The 26,772-nt window shown below is 53.5% G+C and overlaps 1 protein-coding gene across 2 annotated transcripts in view; it reads right to left on the reverse strand.

Moving 5' to 3' along the window:
- Positions 1-23,714, reverse strand: part of SEPTIN9 (septin 9) — a 179,409-nt gene extending 155,695 nt beyond the window's left edge. The window contains exons 1-2 of one of the 2 annotated variants that reach the window (XM_019981505.2): positions 23,578-23,714; positions 3,462-3,518 (exon numbers count right to left, since the gene is read on the reverse strand). In XM_019981505.2, coding sequence (XP_019837064.1) covers positions 3,462-3,518; positions 23,578-23,596 — 76 coding nt within the window. In that variant the 5' untranslated portion in view covers positions 23,597-23,714. The remainder of the gene's footprint in view (positions 1-3,461; positions 3,519-23,577) is intronic. The other variant, XM_019981508.2, reaches the window with a different exon arrangement.
- Between the last annotated feature and the right edge of the window lie 3,058 nt (positions 23,715-26,772).

A 26,772-nucleotide genomic window follows, 5' to 3' on the forward strand; every position in this document is an offset into this window, starting at 1 on the left:
AGAAGGCCAAACAAGGTGTCAGCAGGGCCGTGATCCCTCCAGGGGCTCTGGGAAAAAATTCTTCCCTTGTCCATCTTCCCGTGGCCCCAGACATCCCATGGCGTGTGACCGCAAAGCTCCCATCTCTGCCTCTGTCTTCACGTGGCCTCCTTCCTGTGCGTCCGTGTCTCTCTTCTTATAAGGAGCCCAGTCATTGGATTTAGGGCCACCCTACTCCTCTATGACCCCATCTCTAGGCCCTGAACCTCCAAAAGCCCTATGTCCAAATAAAGTCGCTTTCTGAGGTTCTAAGTGAATATGAATCGGGGGTGGTTGGCACTGTTGAACCCACGACAGAAGGGACGAGGGCGGGTCAGGGGACGAGGCCACCACCCCCAGCAGCACTTGAAGGAGGAAAAGCAGGACCCAGCCACACACCAGATGTCAGGGCAGAAGGAGAAGGCCCCAGGGATCCCAGCCAGGGGACAGACCAGCATGGGTCGGGCAATGGAGGTGAGGAAACAGACAGAGGGGAAATGCCATGGGTACCGTGGGAATCGGGGCAAAGTTCGGCAGGTCTGGGAGGCAGCCGCTCAGGGTGGCTACTCAGGGCACAGAAAGGGAGAGCAGAGTGGAAGCCACTTGCAAGGGCCCAGGGCAAGCATCCCCAGAGCCCAGGCGACTTGCCCAGGGGAACACACACATGCGTGGGACCCAGGAGAATGTGTCCAGCGGTGTCTGCAACAGAAGAAACCTTCCATGGACCCCTAGTATCTGGCCAAGGGGTAGAAAACTCGCCCTCCCCACACGGGGGCACTACCCACCCGCGGTCAAATAAACAAACTTAAGAGATACACTGGTAGCTCAGCTGGTAAAGAACCCACCTGTAATGCAGGAGACCCCGGTTTGATTCCTAGGTCGGGAAGATCCCCTGGAGAAGGGATAGGCCACCCACTCCAGTATTCTTGGGCTTCCATGGTGGCTCAAACAGTAAAGAATCTGCCCGCAATGCGGGAGACCTGGGTCCGATCCCTGGGTTGGGAAGATTCCCTGAAGGAGGACATGGCAGCCGACTCCAGTATTCTTGCCTGGAGAATCGCCATGGACAGAGGAGCCTGGCAGGCTATAGTCCGTGGGGTCGCAAAGAGTCGGACACGACTGAGCGACTACGCACAGCACAGCACAAGAGCCACACAGAGCTCTGTGGGTAAGTGGGCAAACCTCAAGGTCGTCCCATCTCGTGAAAAAGCAAAAGGCAGCAGCCATCGCCCCTCGCACCCGTGATTCGACACTGCCAGTGTCAGGAGCAGACGGAGCGTCGGCTGCAGACGCAGCACACGGTACAGACACACCCGGCAGCAAGCCATTCTGAATTCAGGTGGGTGCTCACCTCAGTGGGGACGAGGGTCACCCGAGCGCTGGGGCTGCACCTGTAACACCTTATTTCTTAAGCGGGATGCTGGGTGTACAGGTGTCATTATATTCTTCACATTTTAAAAGCCATATTTATCACGTATTTATTTATTTGGCTGTGCCAGGTCTGTGTCTCTGGCACATACTATGGCATGTGGGGTCTAGTTCCCTGACCAGGGACCGAACCCAGGCCTCCCGAGTTGGGAGTATGGAGTCTTAAACACTGGACCACGAGGGAAGTCCCCTTCACATTTTTTAATATGTCCAACTATTCTATTTATTTATTTTTTTTTACAAAAAGGACATAAAGTGAGTGAGCTGACCATACAGTTACCCATGGGTAGTCTAAGCTGATGGGCCATGTGGCTCATGCCAGAAACAGCCATCCCTACTCGTCTCGTGAAAACCTGAAATAAAGGGATATCACAAAGAAGGCCCTTGGCCTTCTGGGGAGGAGATGGGTGTGGGGTCCAGACACACGGGATCAGGCAGAGGGAGGGACAGAGGAGAGGAGGGGGTGGCAAGCTCCAAATGGGGGTTCTTGTGAGGTCAGCTGGACTGGGGCGTTGAGAGGCTGGGGGTCTGGGAGAGAACCCCGCCTGGACCCAGGTCTTAGCTGCAGGGAGGCTGGGACTGGAGCCAAGAGCCGGGAAGATGAGGGAAGGGTGTCTGGGCCGGAGCCCACAGAGGCCCCCAGAGACAGGATTCCGTGTGTCAGCAGGCGGCTCCGTGTGAAACCCAGATCACGGCTTGCAGCTTCGGGCTTGGGCAAATTATGCCTTAGGCTTCCAAGTGGAGCTGCGGTCATGGCTGCCAAGTGCTGATGGCACAGAACTGGCCTCCTTGGGCACAGGGAAGTAAGAGCCAGGAGCAGACTGTGTCCACGCAGCCCAGGGAGCTAGCCTGCGGAGACCTCGCTCCTGGAGCGCATGGGCCCCCCCCAGCACTGAGACGAAGGGAGATGGAGAGGCAGACGGCGGCAGAGGCGAAGAGCTCCAAGAAAGGCTCCCAGGAACAGAGCGGCAACTAGGCAGCCCAGGGGTTAGCGGCCCATGTCTGCAGGGGGCGGAGCCTCCCCTTAACTGCGGACGTGATTCATTTCCCGACCAGAGGCCTCCTGCCTGCGTCACCCTTCCTGTCCCTCCCACACACTCGTGTGGAGGCCAGCCTGCACGTCCCTTGGCACCTCAAGTCCCACCCCTGACCCCACTCCCTGCAAAGATCCATCCTCAGCCACCACTCAAGCCTAGCGGTACCCAGCCCACTGGCAGGGGTCACCTCCAGAGGGCGGACTTGGGGAGAGGTTGGGCTAGCCCCTGAAGTGGGCCCAGGAACATCTGGGTTCAGAATTCTGGGGTCCCAGAGAGCTGGCCTGGTCTGGAATTGTCTAATTTCATAGCCACCAGCCACATGACGATACGAAGTGGGAATTAATACAAAATAAAATTAGTTAAATTCTATGCAGATGAATGAATAAAACAGACAACGTACAGTTCAGGTGCTCCAGTCACGTGTGGCCAGGGGCCACGGTCCTGGATGATGCAGATATAAAATATTTCCACCAACACAAAAAATTCTGTGATCAAGAAGGTGGGGGCGTGGGCTCGGGGGGGGGGGGGGTGGGCTTCGGTGGGACAACCCCTCCTTCTCCCTCTGCCCGTCCAACCTGGGTCTGGCACCCAGCAGGTCCCCAGCACACCCCTGTCATCTCCAAGGGGGGCAAGTCCCTTGACCCCTGGGCCCCAGTGTCCTCTGACAAGAGGCCATGAATGGAGCTCAGGCCCTGGGCCCAGCCACTGGACGTGACCACAAAGATGTATGGTCAGTTCCTGTGATGACTACACCAGGGCTCAGGTCTGGGAGACCAGAGACACCCAGAGGGGAGAAGTCACACAGACTCAGCGGGGGCACCAAGGTTGAGAGGTGGAGCCCCGTACCCCCTCCACCCCCTCCATCCCCACCCCTTGGCCCAGGCCGGGTCATGGTTGGCAGAGTCTCTTCAGAGCCCGTGAGCAGTAACTCCTGACCCCAGAGGAACCAAGTGGGCCAAGGCTGAACTAGCCACTTACCCGGGCCAGTTGGGTCACCAAGCTTCCGGAGACGGCCGCTGGAGGTCCGTGTGACTCCTAAAGACAGGGGCAGAGGGCAAAGGTCACCCAAGGCCACCAGAGGAAGGTTAACACTGGGCATATCCTCACCTTGGCTCCTGTCAGGGGGTTCAGAACCAGAAACCCACTCCTTGTGGGGCCAGAGGTCCTCCCAGGTAACACCTGGCCCCAGCGGCCACCTGCAGGAACAGCTTCCACCGTCTGGATGCGGACCAGGCACTGGGTCAAACCCTTGATGCACATTTTCCCACCCGACCCTTATTACCCCATTTTGCAGATGAGATAACCAAGTCTCAGTGGGGTTGCATCACTTGTCTGAGGCTACACAGCTATGAGGAATTGAGCCCAGAACAAAGTGAAGTCCATCGAACTCCAAAACCTGGGCTGGGCTCCAGGGTGCCGGCTGCCAGGACTGTCTGCAGGATGAACAGGTGCTGGCACGGGTCAGGCACACGCCGGCTCTGGTACAACCCGCATCTACCTTGTTGGGAACTGGGGTTTCCCTGTCCTGGGTCTGCAACACGAGGTAAGCCAGGCTGGACTGGGCAGAGTGGGGGGCGAGCTGTTCTCCTCCCTCCCTGCCCCCCAGGAGGGAGCCAGAACAGAGCTCCGGGTGAAGTCGGCCTCCTGCCTCCCTGCACATGCCCCTCGGCCCAGCGCTTGATCCCTGGGGAGGCTCAAGGCAGGCAAGTCCCAACTCGAGCAGATTTGCTGAGGTGCTAAGCCGACCAAACTCGAGAGGTCTCTAAGACGGGGAGGCAGGTGGCTGTCCTACTGCTGCCAAGGTCATGGTGCCCTGGGGTCTGCTGTCTGGGCGACCAGGGCAAGCCCAGCAGAAGCCTTCCCCGCGGACAACAACACACGCTGGAGAAGAACCTGCAGCCCAGGACGGGCCCAGGCTGGACCCGGACACCTGCCTGCAGCCTCCACCGTCTGACACGCACCCAGATTGCTAGAGTCAGACATGCCAGCTCCTCCCCTGCAGTCCGCCAGAGAGACTCATTCATTCATTCATCACTTACTGCACAAGCCCACTTCTAAACTATGACCGACCAGGAGTGAATGCAGTCAGCTTTGTTTTGAAAGTTTCCAGAGCCCTGAGCAGGGCAGCCTGCAGGCTTGGTCTTCCTGTCCAGCCCCAGGGACGCAGACAGTCGTCAGGTCTGCAGGATGACTCAACAGCTGACAACAAGATGGGAAGAGGGCTGTCTTTCAGGGCCTGGTGTTGGCAAATACCTGCCACTATTCAAGGCTGGGGAAGACCCCAAGACGGCCCCAGGTTGAGCTGAACTCACCTACCATGTAAATGGGCTTCCCTGGTGGCTCAGATGGTAAAGAATCTGCCTGCAATGTGGGAGACCTGGGTTTAATCCCTGGGTTGGGAAGATCCCCTGGAGAAAGGAATGGCAACCCACTCCAGTATTCTTGTCTGAAGAATCCCATGGACGGAAGAGCCTGGCAAGCAGTCCATGAGGTCGCAAAGAGTCAGACACAACTGAATGACTAAGACAGACACAGACACACACACACACACACACACACTCCCCATGTAAACAACACTGCAAGAGACGCACTTGACTTGCAGTTCCCGAGAGTGGTGAGCACTGGGAGCTAGGGTGACTGGTAAGGCTTTGAGGAGATGAGGACTGGAGGGTCCTTGAAGGAGGGCCAGGTGGACACTGGGCTCCCACAGCCACTTCCAGCGCCAAGGCTCCATGACAACCATGGGCTTTAGGTCCATTCTCCTACTCACTCAGTGTGACAGGCCCATGAGGCAGGTGCCACCACCCCATTTCATAGATGAGGGAAGTGAGGGTCAGAAGCCCTGAAGCTGTCAAAACTCCTACAAAGCCCCTGGCCCCACCCCAGCCATAACAGAGACCACTATGGTTGATTGTATGTGTCATTTTTAATCGGATCCCAGGGTGCCCAGATATTTGGCTAAACACTATTTCTGGCCTTGTCTGTGAGGGTGTTTCTGGATGAGATGAACATGTGCCTGGTGGTCTGGGAGAAGCAGATCATCTCCCAGTGCGGGTGGGCATCCTCCAGTCCCGAGAGGGCCTGAACAGAACAAAAGGCAGAGGGAAGGAGAATTCTCTCTCTGCCCGACTGCCTGAGCTGCAGCCCTGGTCTCCTCCTGCCCCAGGACTAGCATCGCCTCCCCTGGGTTCTCAGTCCTCAGACTTAGACTGAATCCACCAGTGGCCTCCCTAGGTGTCCAACTTGCAGAAGGCAGATGGTAACTGCATGAGCCAATTCCTCATCACTCCCTCCCTCTCTCCTACTAGAACTGTTGTTCTGAGGAACTTTGACTACCGCTGGCCTCACACAGCAGAGATGGGAGCATCCTTCCATGGGCACCCATGTGACACTGATGAAAAGTGATAAAGGCGAATCACCCTGCTGAGTGATAAAGGCAAATGGTGATTCCAGGCTGGCCCCGCCAGACAGGCTGGATGGAGCACAGGCTCTGACCTGTGGGGGCATGAGGTGTCGGCAGCCGGCTCCCAGAATGCGGGGAGGAGAGGGCAAACCTGGAGTGGCTCTGATTCAAGAGCTGGGGGGAGAGCGAGGTGGAGGCAGGCGCTGCCCCCAAGGCTGCTGAGAGGACAGAAGAGTGAGCATGGACCCCTGGTGCCAGCTCCAGCCTCGTCTCCGTGATGGCTGTGACCTCCTCCACACCCTAACAGGGAGCTGCACTGCATTCAGTGACACAGGAGAATTCTCAACATCTGTCCCACCACCACCCCCAACACACACACACACACAATGAGCTGCTTGGAAGTCAGCTGTCTGGGCTGAGAGCGACAGCTGAGCCCACAAGCCCAGTGAATCCTCGATATGGAGACAGCGTGGTGTGGAATGGAGAAAGACCAGACCCCACATTCCTGTGGGTCGAGTCACTTCCGGTTGCACCTCCCCCCATGCCAGCTGGACGCCCACCCTCCCGGACAAAGATTTTAAAAAAAGAGAGAGAGACAAAAGGGTCCATTCAGGTTAAACCCCAACCCCAGGCATCTGACCCCCAAGAACCAAACCCACAGTGGGGATAGAGCCATGTTAATAAGGAAGACAGCCCATGTCTCAGATGTCTTGGGTGGAGTTATGGTTTTATTTACAGTTTATTTTTCAGATTTCCCGAAATGTACGGCTGGTGCCAGGCAGCCCCTGGCACAGAGAAGATGCCAGGCCTGCTCCCTTAAAAAAGAAGGGGAGGCAGCCACCCAAGGTTCCCGAGCCTGGGGCCACCTCCACCAGAGCCCTGGAAGAAACCCCAAACCTACAGCAGCTGAAATTCAGTTCCTCGGACCTAACTCCTCAGGTCTGTGTCCGAGACCGGCGAACAGGTAGCCGGAAAAGCCTCCAAGACATCGAATGGCTCTCTCCAGGGGAGAACAGGGTGCTTTTTATGCGATTTTAAAATAAAACATACTCGGAAAGAGGGGAGATGATTTGAAGTTCAGCTCTCTGGCATCATCCCAAACCAAATTATTTGAGGGAGGCAGGAAAGCCTGCAGCCAGATGAACAGGGCTTGAATCCAGACCTCGCCAGGCACTCACTGTGGATCCCAGAAATGACCTCCCCTTTCCAAGCCTCAGCTTTCCCATCTGCAGAATGGGGACAGAAATGGGGATTACTCACAGGCGACTAAGATTAAATGAGGCCACATGTTGCAGGCACTTAGCACAGTGCCTGCCACAAAATAAACACTCAACAGATAATATCATTTTTAGGATATCAATGATATACTAATATAAATTATTATTATAATAATTATTGGGACCCTTCTGGTGGTCCAGTGGTTAAAAATCCACCTCCCAATACAGGGAACACAAGTTCGATCCCTGGTCAAGGAGCTAGATCCCATTCGTCTCAACAAAGACCAAAGATCTCGAGTGCTACAACTAAGACACAAAGCAGCCAAACAAATATTTTTTAAAAAAGAAAAGAGGCTTGGCTGCAGCCCTGTTTAAAAAAAATATATATATATATAATATGACTAGAGAAGGAAATGGCAACCCACTCCAGTATTCTTGCCTGGAGAATCCCATGCACAGAGCAGCCTAGAGGGCTATGATCCACGGGGTCGCAGAGTCAGACACAACTTAGGGACTAAACCACCATATTATACGACAGCCACATACATACACCAGCCTGGACCCAGGGATTTACAGTCGGACATTCACAACCGCTGGCTGCCCTGTGCTTATGCATTTAAACAAAATGTAAGTTATAACCATGGAGAAGGGAACGGCTACCCACTCCAGTATTCTGGCCTGGAGAATTCCACGGACTGTATAGTCCATCGGGTCACAAAGAGTCGAACACGACTGAGCGACTTTCACTTTCAAGTTATAACCCACGCACCTTGCACGTTGCAGCCAGGGTGCTGCTACCGCAAGAAGAGCTACCAGGAGTCCTATTGGATTCCCTGCCAACTAAGGGAAGCTGACAGCCCTCCCAGCCTCTAGGATGGACTGCTCATTAGAGGAAGCCAGGACAGGGTCTGTGATCCAGAAAAAACAGTGACGATTTGGGGGCTGTGAATCCCAGTGAGATCCCATACTTGCCCCTCTGCCCCCGAAACTCCCCATCTGGCACCTGTGCTCACCTAGGCAGGGCCAAGGCCACTTCCCAAGTGTTCACGAGCTATAGGCCAGTGACGAACACTAGTCAGGTTTCACACGTGGAGGCCACAAGATTAAAATACACTTCTGGGACTTCCCTGGTGGTCTACTGGTTAAGAATCTGCGCTTCCGTTGCAGGGAGCGTGGGTTCAGTTGCTGACAGGGAACCTAGGATCCCACATGCCACACAGCACAGACAAAAAATAAATTAATTTAAAAAAAAAGAAACACTTCAGATCAGATGAAGCAAAAGATAGGAGGAAGCTGTGAGTAGGGACAGGACTCACTGCTGGTCCGTGTCCCAGAGTGAATGAAAACACAGCATTTCAATCAGGAAAGGTGGCCAGACACAGAGATGGGGCTCCTTGGTCCTCGAGAGAAAGGGGCTGAGCCACTGTCCCACCCATGATCGAGGTGGCCAGGGGCAGGGGGAGGATAGCTGGGGTGCTCTGGGGAGCATTGCCTTGTAAAACTACCATGGGGTGGAGAGCCATTACTGCAGCCTGATGGCAGAGCCCACGCCCAGGTAAACAGCCCTGCATTCTCCCTGACCCTTCACCATAGACCAGCCAGGTGCCCCTCAACTGGGCAGACCAGTGCTGGCCCCCCAAGTCTAGGGGCCTGGATGCCTATCTCATGGGCGTTCCCTGTGCATATAATTTGGGGAGTCTGGAAAAGAGAGAGAAGGACACAGTTACTGTGAAGACCTCTTATATTTTTTCCTTTCAGCCAAATTTTTATGAGAGAATCTGGCAAAATGCTAGATTAAATGTGCACTGGGAATCTAAACAGACTCTGGAGCTAGTGTATTATTGTTTAGTTGCTGAGTCGTGTCTGAGTCTTTTGCGACCCCATGGACTGTAGCCCACCAGGCTCTTCTGTCCATGGAATTTTCCAGGCAAGAATACTGGAGTGGGTTGTCATTTCCTCCTCCAGGGGATCCTGCTGACCCAGGGATCGAACTCACGTCTTCTGCATTGGCAGACGGGTTCTTTACCACTGAGCCATCAGGGAAGCCCAGTGTATTATTATTATATTAGTGACAGGGGACTTCAGGCACCATCATCTCCTATTGGGGTCGCAGAGCCACTGTCCCACCCATGATCGGGGTGGCCGTCCTCAACCCCTCTGGGGTCTCACACACCCCAGACATCTTAAGCCAAGGAGGGGGCAGAGCAGGAATCAGGCTGTCCCCGGGGGAGGGTGACGTGGCCACACGCACACACGCACACACACATCCTTTGCTCTAGTGCCAGCAACGCATGGGACCGGGCAGCCCTTCCCAGCCAGAAAGTCACCATTTTCTCAAAAGGGATCTTTGTAGGAAGGAGCACCGTGCACACTCGAGCACAAACACCCATCTTCAATAACGACAGGAGACTATCTGCGGAAAGGAATCAATACTCAATTTTTTCTTAAGAATCACACGAGTCCCTCCGGAAAGGACAAAGTCATTTGGACCTTGGCCAGGAGCCTCCTGCCACTCCGGCTGCCCCCAGCACCACAGTCTTCCCCTCCCCCTGAGGTTCCTGTGCTCACAGAGGCTGTGAAGAGCTGTTTGGATCAAAGCCAAGGGCTTCAGCTGGCAGTGAAGAGTCCCATTCCAGGCTTATCTTCAGAGGAACCTGAGATAAGGAGATAAGCCTCCTTCCTCTTCTCCCTCTTCTGCCCTTCGCCTTTGCTGCCCACTGAGGTGTGCACTCAACAGGTGAGCAGGGCAGCCTTCCTCCTCCCTCCAGGCTGGCAGCTCGGGCTGCGGATTAAAAGGAACCTCAAGGATTCAGCCTTGCTGACCTGCTCCGGCATAAGACTAAAAAACTGCAGAAAGTTCCGTTTTCAGCAAAGCTTGGGGTCTCAAAGCCACAGGTTCTAGTCCCTTCTCTGACTTCTGCCCTGACCTGCCATTCCCCTTTTCAAGTGGAGGGAGTGCTCCTGGCCCATAGCCCACCCAGCTGCAAAGCCCCAGCCCAAAGGGGGCCTAGCCCTTGATGCTGACGGCTAGGGTGGGGCCAGGCAGAGCCACACCCAGGGGAGAGTAAGCGACACCAGGGTGCAAATCTGCCTCCAGCTCTCACTGCATCGTCAGGTAAGTTTTTAGTCTTTCTAAGCCTCGGTTTCCACCCCTACAAAATGTAGACTCATGAAAATATTGGTGAGCATCTCCTCTGTACCAGGCACTGTGTAAGGAGATGGGGACACAGCCGTGACCAACAGTGAGCTGGCCACCCTCTTGGTGGCGCTCCCGGCCCAGCGGGGAGGCAACACGGATACCACAGGCCGAGGAAGTGCCCGCAGAGGGCCTGGGTCATCACCGCTAGAGGCCAAGTTCATCACGTGACATCAGTGCTGACCAAGAACACACGGGGCCCTTCCCTTGAGGGTTCACCAGCCCTGGGCGTCTGCACTCTGGGTCCCATTCACATAAAAGACCCTGCCATCCAAAATACACGATACTTGGGAATTCCTGGTGGTCCAGTAGTTAGAACTCCATGCTTTTGCTGCCAAGGATATGGGTTCAATCCCTGGTCAGAAACTAAGATCCCACAAGCTGAGGGGCACGGCCAAAACAAAACAACACAAAAGCACGACAGCTAAGTCTGAATTTCAGCTAAACAACAGATAATTTAAAGCAGAAATGTACCCCTCATCCTTCTCCCTTCCCAGGCTCTCTTCAGTGGCAGAGGAGTTGACCTCTGCAGGCTGAGGTCTCTGGGTCCCCAGGTCTACAGCCTTTTGGCAGGATTCCACCTATAGGAGGAGACTGGAAGGTGAGAGTCAGGGAGAACCAGGGTAGATCTTTCCCTTGGAAGGTTTCTCCAACAGCAGATTTTGTCTGCTCTGCAGCTGCAGCTCCAGCCGGGCAGGTTCACCTTCGGGCAGGTTCACCTTCGTCCAGCCTTCCATCAGGTAACCCTGATCCCTGGACTCTGATAACACGCCTTCCTCCCTCTGATCCTTTGATGGGGGGTGGACGGGGAGTAATGACTTCTCCCCTGCTGATCTCTGATTGTCTCCAAGAAGCTAAGAAACATCAAACACCAGGGTTCTTAGTTCAGGTACATCCCACTTCAAGGTACTTGACAAGGGCCATAGAAATACGTTCACACAGTCAAGTGTTTTTGCAAAATTTGCAAAATGGAATAAATTTTAACCCCAGTCAGCTACGATTGCTTTCTCCTGCTCAGAGTTCCTGCCCCCTGTCCTTTCTCCAGTGGAGGGGTGGCTGGCCTTCGGGGGCTCCTGCTGGTGAAAAGCAGAATTGGGAGAACAGTTCGGCTCTCAGTGGGCTTTATTTACAAGGTTTACAGTTATTTCCGTGCATAGTTAAGTGACTGCTCGTCACCCCCATGTTAAGGCCAGGAATACTCCTACTTACTTTCCCAAATCTACTGTGCAAAATCTGAAGGAATAAGATAGGAATGTGTCTGCTGTATTTAAAATGGATACTAACAGGGACCTACTGTAGAGCCCGTGGAACTCTCCTCAGTGTTCTGTGGCAGTCTGGATGGGAGGGGAGTTTGGGGAAGAATGGATACAGGTATATGGCTGAGTCCCTTCGCTGTTCATCTAAACCTGTTGCAACATTGTTAATTGGCTATACCCCAATACAAAATTAAAAGTTAAAAAAATTATAATAAAATAAATGGACAAAAAGATATGAATGTGTCCTGCAGTACCTGTTGCCAGAAAAATGTGGGCAAGTGTGGGAGAGCAAGACCTGAAGCATATGGAGCCAGAGGTGGTTTGGTCGCTAAGTCGTGTCTGACTCTTGTGATCTCATGAACTATCGTTCACCAGGCTCCCCTGTCCTTGGGATTTCCCAGACAAGGATACTGGAGTGGGTTGCCATTTCCGTCTCTAGAGGATCTTTCCGATCCAGGGATTGAACCCTGGTCTCCTGCAATGCAGGCAGATTCTTAATGATGGAGCCACCAGGGAAGACCTAGCCAGAGGCTGATCTGTGGGAAATTATTCCAGTCACCAAATATAACGTTGTAAGCAGAGAATCCAATTCTCTTCAACTCAAAACAGAAAGTATCTCTGGTCAGAAAAAAATGTAATAATGTACCACATAAAGTCGTGGCTTCCCAAGTGGGAAGAACCTGCCTGCCAATGTGGGAGACATAAGAGACTCAGGTTTGATCCCTGGGTAGGGAAGATCCCCTGGAGGAAGGCATGGCAACCCACTCTAGTATTCTTGCATGGAGTATCCCCATGGACAGAGGAGCCTGGTGGGCTACAGTCCATGGGGTCGTAAACAGTCAGAGACGACTGAAGCAACTTAGCACACGTGCAAACCACGTACGGTTACAAATGCCCTGTACTTGTCTCTTTCTTTCTGGATGGGAATCACATGAAAACGGAATTTATCAGAATTCTTGTGTTTATAGGATGAAAAATTGCAGCAGGTGCCACAAGCTCTGAGTTAAGGTACCCTTTTTCACACATCCCAACAACCAAAAGTAAAAATTAAAAAAAAAAAAAATTATTTGGCCACACTGCACAGTATGCAGGATCTTAGTTCCCCAACCAGGGATCAAACCCGTGTCCCCTGTAATGGCAGGGCAGAGTCTTAATTACTGGACCCTCCCCGCTCAACCAGGGAAGTTCCTAAATTTTGATTAACTAAGAGATGAATTATCTTTCTAGTCTCTCAGTAAAAAACCATATTACACAGTCATCATATAAAGAAGTGATCAAGCAGTGTTCAGCCAAAAAATATAGGGAAATAAATTACTTTGGAGAGACAGGACAAATAGTTGATTAATAAAAAAAATAATAATATTAGCTTTCTGAATTGGGAGGATGCTTATGAAATTTGCCCACTGTTTAAAATTTATAATCTCAAATGTCTTTTCTCATTCTCAACAAATAAGTGAAAGTGAAGTTGCTCAGTCGTGTCCGACTCTTTGCAACCCCGTGGACTGTAGCCCACCATGCTCCTCCGTCCATGGGATTCTCCAGGCAAGAATACTGGAGTGGGTTGCCATTTCCTTCTCCAGGGGATCTTCTTGACCCAGGGATCGAACCCAGGTCTCCCGCATTGCGGGCAGATGCTTTAACCTCTGAGCCACCTGGGAAGCCCCAATTGTCTCAACAAATAATTCCATGCGTATTGTTAAAGAGCTGTTATAAACCCCACACACACACCTGGCTGCCTATTTGTGCCCTATGGCTTCTCCATCTTCTGTACATTTAAGTCCTTCTGTTCTAAATCCTGGAGTGGTTTTTATTTCCTGGTTAGACCCTGGTTCACATGCCATGAGCAAACTGTTCACATGAGAAAGATGAGCAGACTAACAAAGTAGGGCCCACGGACCAAGGGGGAAATTGTGGATAAGGTGGAGGATGGTTAGCGATCAGAAACCAATGACAACAACAAAAGGGGCAGCAAGGGGACACCCCGGAATATGAGAAAGGCTGAACCATCCTTTGAGTCCTCCTGCCTAATGGGCAGCAGGTCACCAAAGAGGCGGATGTGTCTCACTCAACCTGTCAATGCTCATGAGATTAAATCCAAGGATACTCACAGGGAGGTGTGATCGGGGACTGAGGGGCAGAGGCCCTGGGAGGGGAGCTGGGAGGGGAGAGAAACAAAAGAGCAGCCACGGAAGGTCGGCCGGACAGGCAGCACTGTGGCCTGGCCTGGGGAGCCTGAAGGTTCCAGAAGAAACTGCGGCCCAAGTAACCCGACAGCAGAATGAAGGATCTCCAGGAGAGGTGGCTGCCTACCTGGGGGCAGGTGGCCCATCTCTAAGACTAAGGCATGCCCAAGGAAGCAAGGAAACCCCCTCCAGCAACCTGTAGGGGCCAAAGAAGAGAGGGAGAGGAGAGGTGGGGGCCGGGGGGGGGGCAGTCGGCATCATATGCCAGCCAGAAAGAGGAACTGCAGACTGTAGGCAACAAGGCAGATCTTTTAAAGGACAAGTAAACCCTGGGACTTCTCAGCGGCTATAAGCAGGCTGATAGTTGGGGCAAATGGCATTTTCTGTTCATTAAAACTCTTAATAACTGCTGCGTTGAGAACCCTTGCTTGGAACTTCTCTGGCAGCTCAATGGTAAAGAATTCACCTGCCAACGCAGGCTCGATCCCTGAAATGGGAAGATCCCACAAGCCTCAGAGCAACTAAGCCCAAGCACCACAACGACTGAGCCTGTGCTCTCAGAGCCGGGGAGTTGCGACTACTGAGCCCACGTGCCCCGACCACTGAAGCCCCAGCGCCCTAGAGCCCGTGCTTTGCAACAAGAGAAGCCACCGCAATGAGAAGCCTGCACACCACGCTCCCCACAACTAGAGAAAAGCCCGGGCAGCAACGAAAATCCAGCACGGCCAAAAATAAATAAATAACATTGTATAAAGAAAAGAACACTTGTTTGGTTTCTGGAGCCATCCCAGGAATGCTGGGAATCATCTTGGGCAGTGTTTTATTAAATTAATTGCCTCCAAAAATTTCCAGTATCCAGCCAGTCCGTGTCTCACAGCTGTAAGCACGGCTACTGTTGTAAGCACGGCTACTGTTAACATCTCCAGCTCAGCACAGCATTCTCGGTTGAGGGTCACGGACGCCCACCACCAAGGAAGAGCGCCAGCATCCGCAGACCGTTCAAGCGCTCTGGCGAGAGGATGGCTAAGTAAATTCGGCAACACCCACTCTGAAGAGCCATTCAAACTGTAATTAGGGGATCCATGCATGGGATCTGATTTTCATATGAAAAGAGCAGAATTAAAGATGATCTGCAATGGAACAAAATAGAAAGCCTAGAGATAAATCCACGCACATATGGACACCTTATCTTTGACAAAGGAGGCAAGAATATACAATGGATTAAAGACAATCTCTTTAACAAGTGGTGCTGGGAAAACTGGTCAACCACTTGTAAAAGAATGAAACTAGAACACTTTCTAACAGCATACACAAAAATAAACTCAAAATGGATTAAAGATCTCAACGTAAGACCAGAAACTATAAAACTCCTAGAGGAGAACATAGGCAAAACAGTCTCCGACATACATCACAGCAGGATCCTCTATGACCCACCTCCCAGAATATTGGAAATAAAAGCAAAAATAAACAAATGGGACCTAATTAAACTTAAAAGCTTCTGCACAACAAAGGAAACTATTAGCAAGGTGAAAAGGCAGCCTTCAGAATGGGAGAAAATAATCGCAAATGAAGCAACTGACAAACAACTAATCTCAAAAATATACAAGCAACTCCTACAGCTCAACTCCAGAAAAATAAACGACCCAATCAAAAAATGGGCCAAAGAACTAGACATTTCTCCAAAGAAGACATACAGATGGCTAACAAACACATGAAAAGATGCTCAACATCACTCATGATCAGAGAAATGCAAATCAAAACCACTATGAGGTACCATTTCATCCCAGTCAGAATGGCTGCGATCCAAAAGTCTACAAGCAATAAATGCTGGAGAGTGTGTAGAGAAAAGGGAACCCTCTTACACTGTTGGTGGGAATGCAAACTAGTACAGCCACTATGGAGAACAGTGTGGAGATTCCTTAAAAAACTGGAAATAGAACTGCCTTATGATCCAGCAATCCCACTGCTGGGCATACACACTGAGGAAACCAGAAGGGAAAGAGACACGTGTACCCCAGTGTTCATCGCAGCACTGTTTATAATAGCCAGGACATGGAAGCAACCTAGATGTCCATCAGCAGACGAATGGATAAGAAAGCTGTGGTACATATACACAATGGAGTATTACTCAGCCATTAAAAAGAATACACTTGAATCAGTTCTAATGAGGTGGACGAAACTGGAGCCTATTATACAGAGTGAAGTAAGCCAGAAAGAAAAACACCAATACAGTATACTAATGCATATACATGGAATTTAGAAAGATGGTAACAATAACCCTGTGTACGAGATAGCGAAAGAGACACTGATGTATAGATCAGTCTTATGGACTCTGTGGGAGAGGGAGAGGGTAGGAAGATTTGGGAGAATGACATTGAAACATGTATAATATCATGTATGAAATGAGTCGCCAGTCCAGGTTCAATGCACAATACTGGATGCTTGGGGCTGGTGCACTGGGACGACCCAGAGGGATGGTATGGGGAGGGAGGAGGGAGGAGGGAGGAGGGTTCAGGATGGGGAACATATGTATACCTGTGGTGGATTCATTTCGATATTTGGCAAAACTAATACAATATTGTAAAGTTTAAAAATAAAATTAAATTAAAAAAAATAAAGATGATGTGTACAGAGAATATGCAACACTCTGAAAAAACATTATATCCCTTTGATAATTAAATCAAACAATACGACCGGTGCGTGTGGAAACAAGTCCAAAGGGAACCCAAAAAACAATGTTGTAACCGATGGGATTGGAGAATCTGTCCTTTTAATTTCCTGTTCACTTTGTTTGGTAACAAGTAACAAACAAGATTACCTGGGGCTTCCCAGGTGGCTCAGTGGTAAAGAATCTGCCTACCAATGCAAGAGATGCCAGAGACGTGGGTTCCATCCCTGGGTCGGGAAGATTCCCCCGGAGTAGGAAATGGCAACCCACTCCAGTGTTCTTGCCTGGAAAATCCTATGAACAGAGGAGCCTGGCAGGCTACAGACCACGGAGTCACAAAGACTTGGACACGACTGAGTGACTGAGCTTCACCACCATGAACAAAACGAACAACTAAAGGAAAAAAGGCAAGAGAGAAAGAAGAGATACACAGTGTCTTTTATAAAGTTTTCCTTTTTAAAAGTAAAGTAAGGCACAGGCTTGGCAGCTAGAGCGTCAGGCCCCAGGGACCAGGAAAACGCTGCTGCCTGGAAGATCCTCTCCCCACGGCTCAAGAGTTTGTTCACCACCCCTCGGGGCCCCTGACATGGACCGGAAGTCTACCTCCCCTGCTCCGGCCACCTATGTGCACGCGGCTGTCATTCCACCACCTGGCGTTGTCCCCACGACATCTACACTGGGTAACCTCTGCACGAAAACCCAACACCTGCGCCTGAGCCCTGCATCTAGAGTCCAAGTCACCTGTTCATTAATGAGGTTTGCAAACCACCCCCTGACAGCCCTCCGGGTTGATTAGCCCAGTCCTTCGGCTGGAAGACGACAGGGGTTGTATTTAATAAACCACTTCCAAGTGGCTTTGGGTTACAGGAGCCTTACTCTCTGGCTGAGCCCCGATCCTGGTGGAAACAGGAGGCACAGTCCAAGGGAGGGCTGTGAAGGCCCCAGGATGTGGATCAGATTGATTGGCAGGACAAGCCCAAGGCAGCCCGCCAGCTCGCCTCTGCCCAGGTCTGCCCAGCCCCTCCTGGTAACCATGTTTGTGGGAGTGATCCCCGGCCAGGCTGCCCCAACACGCCTGGCCCAGCCGAGACAAGGGGCCCAGGCACACTCTCAGGGAGGTCTAGGGTGGACGCAGCCAGCCCTGGTTCCCAGGTACAGCCTTGAGGGACCCCGCAGGCCAGTCACAGCCCAGGCTTCACAGTACACCTACCCTTGAAGAGCTCTGGGGGGAACAAGGCCTCCCCAGGAACCAGAAAGAAGGCAAAGTCACCCGCATCTCTCACGGGGATCCCTCTTGCCTCGGTCCGGCCTCTGAAACCCTGGGCCAGAGAGGGCACTCCTTCCTGGGGAGGGGGTGATCTGGCCCTTCTCACCCCACCCAGCACTTCCAGGGGCCCTTGGGAAGCTGGGGGCCACACATGCAGGCCGGAGCAGCCATCCAGGGTTCCTCTCCCCCGTCACAAAGCCAGCATTGCTCAGAGGATGACCAGGACTCGAGCTCCGTCCAGAGAGGGCAGGCAGCCGGCTGCCCTGTGCACTGGGATCATCTTCCTCTCCCCCTTCCTATCCCAGAGGCTTGCAGGCTGCCAGCAGTCACGCTTCGCAGAACCAGGTCAGATTAGGCCCGGAACAAAGCTCGGTTGTTGCAAGGCTTCCAAGAGGCCACTGACAGCAGGACGCCCGGAGCCGCCTCCCCCTCCCCTGGGCAGCGCCTCAATGCCCCCCCTTCACGTGGGCTGCAAATGGACCCGGCCCCCAGGGTAGGGACAGGGAGATAAGGCAGGGAGAAACTGGGCTGGGAGCAGAAGGCCACAGTCAACCCAGGAGACCCGAGGCCAGGACGCCCTTCCAGAGCGGTGCTGAAAGCCACCAGCCCGCAGGAAGGAGCCAGCCCTCAGCAACGCCCAGCAGACTCTTCTAGGAAGAATAACTGAACCTACAGGGAGGCTCGAAACAGGACAAGAACTTGCAAAATGGGCACCCCCAGCTCAGACCAGCTGCTCCAGCAAAACCATGGGTACTTCGCCTCTCGACAGAGTTTCTGGGCCCAGTTACAGCTGCCCAACAGGGAAGGGGCAGGCTGACCAGCTACCGGCTTCAGGGATCCTTCAGTTCTCCTGTCAAACTCAGGGACCCATGGCCCCAGGCCTGACCTCAGGACCCCCGGCCCCAGAGGCCTGTGACCAGCAGGACAGGCTCCCTTCCATCAGTGCTTCTGGACAGGCAATATCTTGTAGCTGCCATGGGGACTCACTGGCCAAGGTCTCTGCTGGAGCACTGTGGGGTCTGTAACCTTGCGTGCTCCTCTTTGGGTCCCCAGGGGCATCCCCAGCCACTCATACCCACCGATCCCCCATGAGTCCCCTGACGATGCCTATGGCTGGGGTGTTCCAAAGTTACAGCTCCAGGAACTTCCCCGGTGATCTAGTGGTTAAGAATTCACCTTGCAATCAGGGTATGCAGGTCTGAGCTGTGAGGGGGGAGCTAAGATCCCGTGTGCCGCAGAGCAAGTAAGCCGGCAAGCCACAACTAGAGAAAGCCCGCATGCCACACGGAAGACCCAGCAGAGTCAAAAAAAAAAATTATAAAAAAACAAAGCAATAGCTCCTGTAGGGGTGCAGGAACCCAGCATGTCACCTCCCTCCCCACCCACCACTTAACCCCCCCACCTGCCCCTCCGCCCCGCAAGGCCTGGGACCTCTCTCTGCAGCCCCCCTCCCCCAGGCAAGGCCACCAGCGGGATCCGCCCAGGAACTGGTGCTCAAGGCCCCAGGGGCCGGGCCCTGTGCCGTAGTGTGCTGAACCCTTCTTATCAAGTACATCTTAAGCAAACTGCAGAGCCCACACAGCGCTGCTCATGGACAAACAGCAGTGCATGCAGAAACAAGGTCCTACCCCCAGGTCCCATCCCTGTGGGGCCTGGGATGGGCAGGGAGTCTCAGAGGACGGTGGCCCAAGAAGCTGGGCGGAGGATGATGGGGGGTGCCTTTTCCGGCTGTTGGGGTCCCTGGTGAGATGCCCTCTGTTGACACTCACACACAGGAGCTCCGGGCACATGGCCGGCCCATCCTTCCACCTTGAGGGGCCATCTCGTGCCCTTTCTGCACCGGGGCTCACCCAGGGGTTTCCAGGACGGTGGGTTGTCTCAAACTCAGGTGCATTGCCAGATGCGTGGCACTCCGTGTTTGGAACCCCTCTGGGCAGGCTGGGGAGATGCTGACAGGCAGGTGGCTTTGGCAGGGGGTGGAGGGGGGGCAGTGGGGGAAGAGGTGAGCCCAAGGGGTGGGCAGATAACTGCCAACAGGCTGAGGAGGGGAGGGGCCGCAGGATCAGGCTCCGCCAGCTCCCCAAGGACTGAGAGGGCCTGTGGGTCCATAAGGGTCTGGGACCCTGGGCACCAGTCCAATGGAGGCGTAGACAGACTGCCCGAGGTGGCTATTTCTCTCCGCCCAGGTCCCTGCAGGAGCCCAAGCGAGCCAGCAGGCTGGGACCTGAGGAGGCAGAGGTGCGGCAGCCAGAGTGGGGCGGAGGGGCAGGGCCAAAAGAGGAAGGAACCGGCCTTCCACCCGTGCTCCTCGCCCTCACCCCTGGCTCCCGCTCCAGGACTTGCTCCTCTCCTCTCCGCTTCCCAGAACTCAGCTCCCCAAGCGCTGGGCGTGGGGAAGACTGCTCTACCGGCTAATCTCTCGAACTGCAGCCTCCCGCCCTGCCCAGGGCTCTGCGTAGCAAGTGCAAGAGCTTTTCAACCTTCGGTAGGCCAGGTACTGCTTCGGAGATCTCCTGAAAGTCACCAAGCATCTCCGAATGATTCCCCAAGTGCACACCAGCTGGATTTTATTCTGCATTTCTGTGGCTCGTGGACCTCAGCTAAGCGCCCTGAGCACTGAGAATTCCCAGGGGATCTGGGGCCACTGAAGGCACAGTGGCACAGTATGCCACCAGAAGTCCCAAATTCAGGACACCGGAAAGGTTTCGACAGCAGCCCGCTCTGACACCAAGGGGCTGAGGGGGAAGCCTGGGCCACAATTCTGGTCTCCAAACCAACAGAGGCCCAGGGAGGGTGCCAGCAGCCTCCTCAGGCATCCTGGCAAAGCTGGTGACACACAGCCTCGTTGTGTGTGCTCCCTGCGAGTGATAAGGATAATGAAGCGAGTTACGAATGGCGCAGGCATTCAAGCCTTTCACGCATGAGCTCATTTCATCGTTACAACAAATCAGCATTGCCCCTGTCTACCAGATGAGGCAAACGAGACACATGACAAGGTGGAGGAGGTGGCAGCCTAGGATTTAACTCCGGGAGCCCGTGCTGTGAACCACTGAGCCACACTGCCCGCAGCTCTGCCTGGCTGGAACACCGAGCGAGGCGCATCCAGGAAGCGCCTGGAGCAGAACTGGAACTGCCAGACACAGAGCTGTTCCCACGCAAGCCCCTGGCACCCTGCAGCCTCAGTGGGCACTCACTCTATTCCCCACCTAGAAGGACCCTCTTTATTCTCCACCTTCTCAATGCTGCTGATTCTCCAAGGCCCACTCAATCCCGGCTCCCCCAGAAACCTCCCCTACCCAGGGCAATCCGGTAGCTTTTGGAGACTGCACCGCTGGGGTGGGGGGGTGTTAACTAGCCAGGTTAACACTCTGCATCCTGCCTCCCATGAGAATGCAGCTTGCTTGCAAACAATGCCCACGTCTTTCCATCATCTTTGTACCCTCAAGGCCCTGGCTGCACAGGCCCCGTGCCTAATGCAGGTCCAGTGAGTGTTTATCTAAGGCACTCAGGATCCCCTCAAACATATTTTTAAAATTCCTCCCTTTTCAGAGACTCGTGAGCGCTCAAGCCAGCTCTACTGAGAACATATTTGATTTTTTTCTTTCTCTTTTAGCGTTTAAACAACAACATTTATTATTTACTTGGCTTAGATGGGTCTCAGTTGCAGCATGTGAGATCTAGTTCCCCAACCAGGGATCGAACCCAGGCATATCCCCTGCTCTGGGAGCGCAGAGTCTTAGCCACTGGACCACCAGGGAAGTCTCTCAATTTATTTCTGAGCCCACAAATAGGTCCCAAAGGAATAATCCCACTCAATCCAGGTGAAAAATAAAAGCGCTCCTGGTTGGCTGTCCTTGAATTTTTTGACACTGGGGATCCTTCACAGTTTGATGCTTTTCCTAATTTCAGGGCACTGATGCTACATGGGAGTCAGTCTGACTTTGCAACGAGAGAGGGCACCAACAGAACTGGACCCCCCTCAGGAGGGGACCAAGCGGCCACCCTGCCCCTGGGCAAGCCCCCTCCAGCCCAACCCCACACAACGGCAACAGAGTGACCCAGCTTGCCTTGGACCATCGCCAGGAGGAGAAGCTGGAAGAGGTCCAAGCTCTCCCAGGCCCGTCCTCGAGGGCCCTGCCCCTTCAGGTAAACACCAGAGACAGGGAGGCTGCCTTTACAAGAGCTGGTTCCTACCCACCTGTGAACACTACTTTGAAACCTTCCTCTTTTTTTTTTTTCTTTTTTTTAATTTGCCAGGGCAGGAGGGAGCGGGCATGGAAAAGACACATCCAGCCTGCCTCAGAGGCCCTCTTGCATCTGTGTAGGAGGGTCTCAAAGTCCCCCTAGGAAAAGGCCAGCTCACCAGGGGGACTCTGGTGGCCAGACTGATCAGCAGAAGGCAAAGTGTGAGGAGCCAAGGGCAAGAGCCAGCTGGTGTCCCTGGGTCACACCGGGCTGTTGAACTCAGGGGAAGGGCGATGCCCACAACCATCTCAAGTATGTGGAACACGTTGGAGAGAAAGGCCCAGCGCCGAACCCTCGCCTATGCCACCTGGAAGCCCCCTCCTCCCCCACCATTACATCAACGCCCCCACACTCCAGGGAGGGAGCTGTGTTCAGGATGGGTGAGGGCCATGCTGTTTGCAACAGGAGGTGAAAGTTGAAATTCTAAGCCACTGACCCGGAAGGCCCTTTTAGGGGAAGTTCTGAGTAATTCTCTTTGAGACGAGTTATTCTTTATTACTTGTTTTGTTTCTGAAAAACATGGAAAACAGGAGAAGACTGGGAAAATGTCCCAAAGGCAGGGGGATGGCCCAAAAGACCTCTTCAGCTCCAACTAAGTACCGTGACTCTGTCCTCTTATCAAGAAAAATTAATTCATGAGTCCTTGGCAGAAAACTTCATGTCCAAGTAGATTAAGGGGAAGAACATGAGGAGAAATTTTGCAGGGTTAGCACAAGAAGAGATGCCGTTTATAACTTGACCACTAAGGAAGACAAAGGATCCGGCCTGGATCCTTTGGGGAAAATCACAAATTAAAAAAACAAAGGGAAAAAAGAACAGATCTAGATACCCCTTAACAAGACCTTCAAGGCTTGTGACCTCAGTTTACCCATCCTCAAAATGGAACTTCAGAGTACCCAAGGGGAAAATGCTTATGAAGGATCCTGAGTGCATGGTGGGAACTGGCCAGGCCCCTTCACCTGTCAAGCCTGCTAGTGAAGCTGGGATGCCAGCAAACCAAAAGGCATCCTGACACCCTAAAGGTGAACCCGAGTGGGCTGCAGGTGTAGCTGGATAGTCCCATTTGGGAATTTCCGGTGCTCCATTGGGTAGAGGAATAACAGGAATTCACCTGAAGAAAGGATGCTAAGACCTGGACCACCAGTCCTAGAAGCTGACCCCAAGGAAATCATCCACAGCCCCCTCCCACGCACTCATACGCACGGAGGGGGACCCAGAACGCCCGGACTCTCGGCCCCTGTCAAGTCAGCGATTCTGGAGAAGGTACAAGGGGGAAGGAGGGGGAACCGGAAGGATGGCCAGCCCAGGGCAGCGGCTCCCACAGTGGCCCCTCCAGACGCCTGAGCGAGTAGTGGCCGACAGACGGGGGCAGGAGACTCTCCGCCAAGGTCAGAATCGGGGCCCAACCGTCTTGGGGGTCAGAGAGTTCGAGCACCCTGACTCCCCAGGACACCAGTGGTCTCGGACTAGCGCGCGGGCCGAGACCCTGGAGCGCCGACGTAGAAGCAGAGGAGAAAAATGTGGTGGGGGGGCCCAGCGTCTGGTCAGCGATCCCGATCCGGGGTGCAGCTGCGTCAGCTGGCCGGTGGGACGCCCCACACCTCAGAGCTTGCCCCGGGACCCCGACCTCCCCCTCCCCGCTCCGGGCGCGGCGCCCACCTGTGTAAGACTTCTTCATGGTGCCGTCGCGGCCGCCGCTCCCAGCAGAGTGTGGCGGGGAGGCCGTGGGGCTCGCGCTCCCAGGTCGCTAATCCCGGGCCGGGAGTGGGAGGGGTGAGGGCCGGGAGGAGGGGTCGGGCCCGGCCCCGCCCCGGCCCGGCCCGCCCCGCGGAGGTGTGCGCCGAGCCCCGCCCCGCGCACTCACACCTGGCGGAGCCGCGCGCCCCGCGCATCCCGACCCCCGGCCTGAAGCGCCAGCCCCGCGCCGGGTCCTGAGCTCGCCCCGGTTCGGCCCGGGCGCGGCCCTGCACTGCAGCCCCGATGCAAGCTGTCCGAGGGTGGGGGTCGCCAAGGTGGCGACCGTCCCCAGCAGCCACACCCGCCCCCTCCCCGCAGGCACGAACGGTTCCTTCCGGGGCGTCGCCGGCACTTTTCCCGTCCAGAGTCTGGGCGGGGCGTGGCCTTGCCAGGTGGCAGCGGGAGGAGCGGCGCAGGGAGCGGCCTGGGGCCGGGTGGTGGTCCTTATGCACCGCCCGGGGGGGATCGGAGTCCGAAGACCGGCTAAGTGGACCGGGCAGGACCCGGCAGGCGAAGTCCCTACCGTATGTGCCCCTCTACTTTCTTGGTAATCCAGAGGGCAGACTGCCTTGACTGCTTTATGAACTGGGGCCTCAGTTACCTCATCTGTACAATGGGTACGTTGGACCAGATGATAACTTATGTTGCATCTGAGAAATATGAACACCTTCCCGGCATCAGGTACTGCGCGCGGTCAGGGCCTCGACGTCGGAGCGCAAATACGAGGGCACGCATCTTTATAACCTGGGTAACGCAGTAAGGAGAATGTGAGTTCCTGAGCAAAAATTGTGCAGAATTCTCTCTGCTTTTGTATCCCTAAAGAAGTTTCCATAAGAAAATGATTTTTTAATACAGAGGGAAAAGTGATGAATTTTGTCAAGCGGGTGTTGTCAGAATTTTACTGAGGTAATTCCAAAACAAGGTTTTAAAGAATGAGCAGGAATTTGCCAGGCAGCCAAGGTGTTCCTGGAAGAGGGAAGGGCGTGGCGGAGCGGGAGGCGCTCGGCATCCCAGAACCTGCGGAAACAGATACGCAAGGGCCGCGCGGTCCAGGGATGAAAAAGGGAGCAGAGGAAGCGATCCCGGAAGCGCCCCCAAGCTCTCAGCTGGGGCGCAACGCTGCCTTCTGCCCGACAATCCAAAGCCTGTTCGGAAAATTAACATCACCAAAACACCCTCTTCCCTTTTCCCTCTTCTCAAAGATCCAAAAGCAATTCCATTGCCTGCTAGAAAGTAGAAAACCTGCCTAAGTAAGATTTGAGGCACACTTGATTCCACCAGATTGTTCCACCTGCTCCCCTTCTTAAGAAATCTGTCCAGCCACAGGCCTGCAAGTCTGGCCACATGACCCGTCCCACACCCTCTGGCTAGACTGATGGACGTTGGACTCCACCTGGGTCAACCTCCGTCTCCTTATCTGCGGACCTGGGGAGGAGGCGAGGGAGGGAAGAAGCCACAGGCCTGGAAACTGGAGATGAATTGTTAACATCTGCCTTTGGGTTCTGGGATAGCCACACATACTCCCCCAAGGGCCACTTGGACAGGTTCCTGCAAATTTTGCTCCAGCCAAGGCAGAAATGAGCTCTGTCCTGATTCTGGCCAGTAGTCATGATGATTGCACCCCCATCCTGATGCCTGACCTTCCCAAGGCCAAACTGCCTATCAGGAATTTGTCTAATGGGCACATTAGGGGTTGGTCGCTTCACTTAGCTCAAGTCAGAGGTGCTCTGGTGCACATGCATCCTCTGAGCAGATAGATCCTGGAGTTGTGGAGGACCCTTGGGTGTTCTCTGTGTGCGGTCGGCCCCTTCATGCTAGCATTTCTGCCTGGGTTATAATTCACAGACACCTGGGCACCTAGGAATGAAGACCCATGTGCTGTACTGATACCGTGTTTGTGTGTGTGTGTGTGTGTGTGCATATGTGTGTCTGTGTGAGCACTCAGTCACTCAGTCATGTCCGATTCTGTGCGACCCTATGGACTGTAGCCCACCAGGCTCCTCTGTCTGTTGGATTCTCCAGGCAAGAATACTGGTGTGGGTTGCCATTTCCTACTCCAGCAGATCTTCCCAACTCAGGGATCAAACCCACATCTCTGGCATCTCCTGCATTGGCAGGCGTATTCTTTACCACTGAGCCACGGATGGGGAATTAGTGATACTGCACATAACAAAAATATACCAAAAATCTGAAGGAAAGACAGGAGGAGGAATGAAGAGAAAGGAGGAGGAGGAATGAAAGCATTTTCAGGATGCATGAAGGTTAATAGTTTAAGCATGAAATTCTAATTTTATGGACAACTCTCTTTAAAATGTATGATGTAATCACTTGCCTTCATGACTTGTTTTTCAGTCACTAAAGCCAAGTTCGACTCTTTGCGACCCCATGAATGCAGGATGTCAGGCTCCTCTGTCCTCCACTATCTCCCGGAATTTGTTCAAATTCATGAGTAGAGTATACCAAACCTTAATCATTTTCTCGTGGCTCAAGGTCATCATAAATGACATATTTAACTGTTACAGACTCACATCTTGCTCCTTCAACATAAATGCTTTCAGACACTTTTTGAGGATCTTCAGAGGATGCCTTGCAGTAGGTATTATACTTCTCAAGGGGAATCCGCCCACTGCATCCTCATGTGAGGGTAGAGAGGGCTTAACTCAAGACGCTTTGTGGTGCTGAATGAAAGAAGCCAATCTGAAAAGGCTGCAGAATGTATGACTCCAGCTATACGACATGCTGGAAGAGGCAAAACTACAGAGACAGTAATCGGTGGTTGCCAAGAGGTGGGGGCGGGGCGGTGAAGAGGTGGACCACAGGGATTTTTAGGGCTGTCCGACACTGTAGGGGTGGATACGTGGCAGGAAACATTGATCCAAACCCATATGATGTGTGACACCTATGTAACTCTGATGCAAACTATGGACTTAATAATAATTCATTAATAATAATTGGGCTTCCCTGATAGCTCAGTTGGTAAAGAATCCTCTTGCAATGCAAGAGGCCCCAGTTCGCTTCCTGGATGGGGAAGATCCGCTGGAGAAGGGAAAGGCTACCCACTCCAGTGTTCTGGCCTGGAGAATTCCATGGACTGTATAGTCCATGGGGTCACAAAGA

This window comes from Bos indicus, chromosome 19, assembly GCF_029378745.1.
Source record: "Bos indicus isolate NIAB-ARS_2022 breed Sahiwal x Tharparkar chromosome 19, NIAB-ARS_B.indTharparkar_mat_pri_1.0, whole genome shotgun sequence".
NCBI classification, from domain to species: Eukaryota; Metazoa; Chordata; class Mammalia; order Artiodactyla; family Bovidae; genus Bos; species Bos indicus.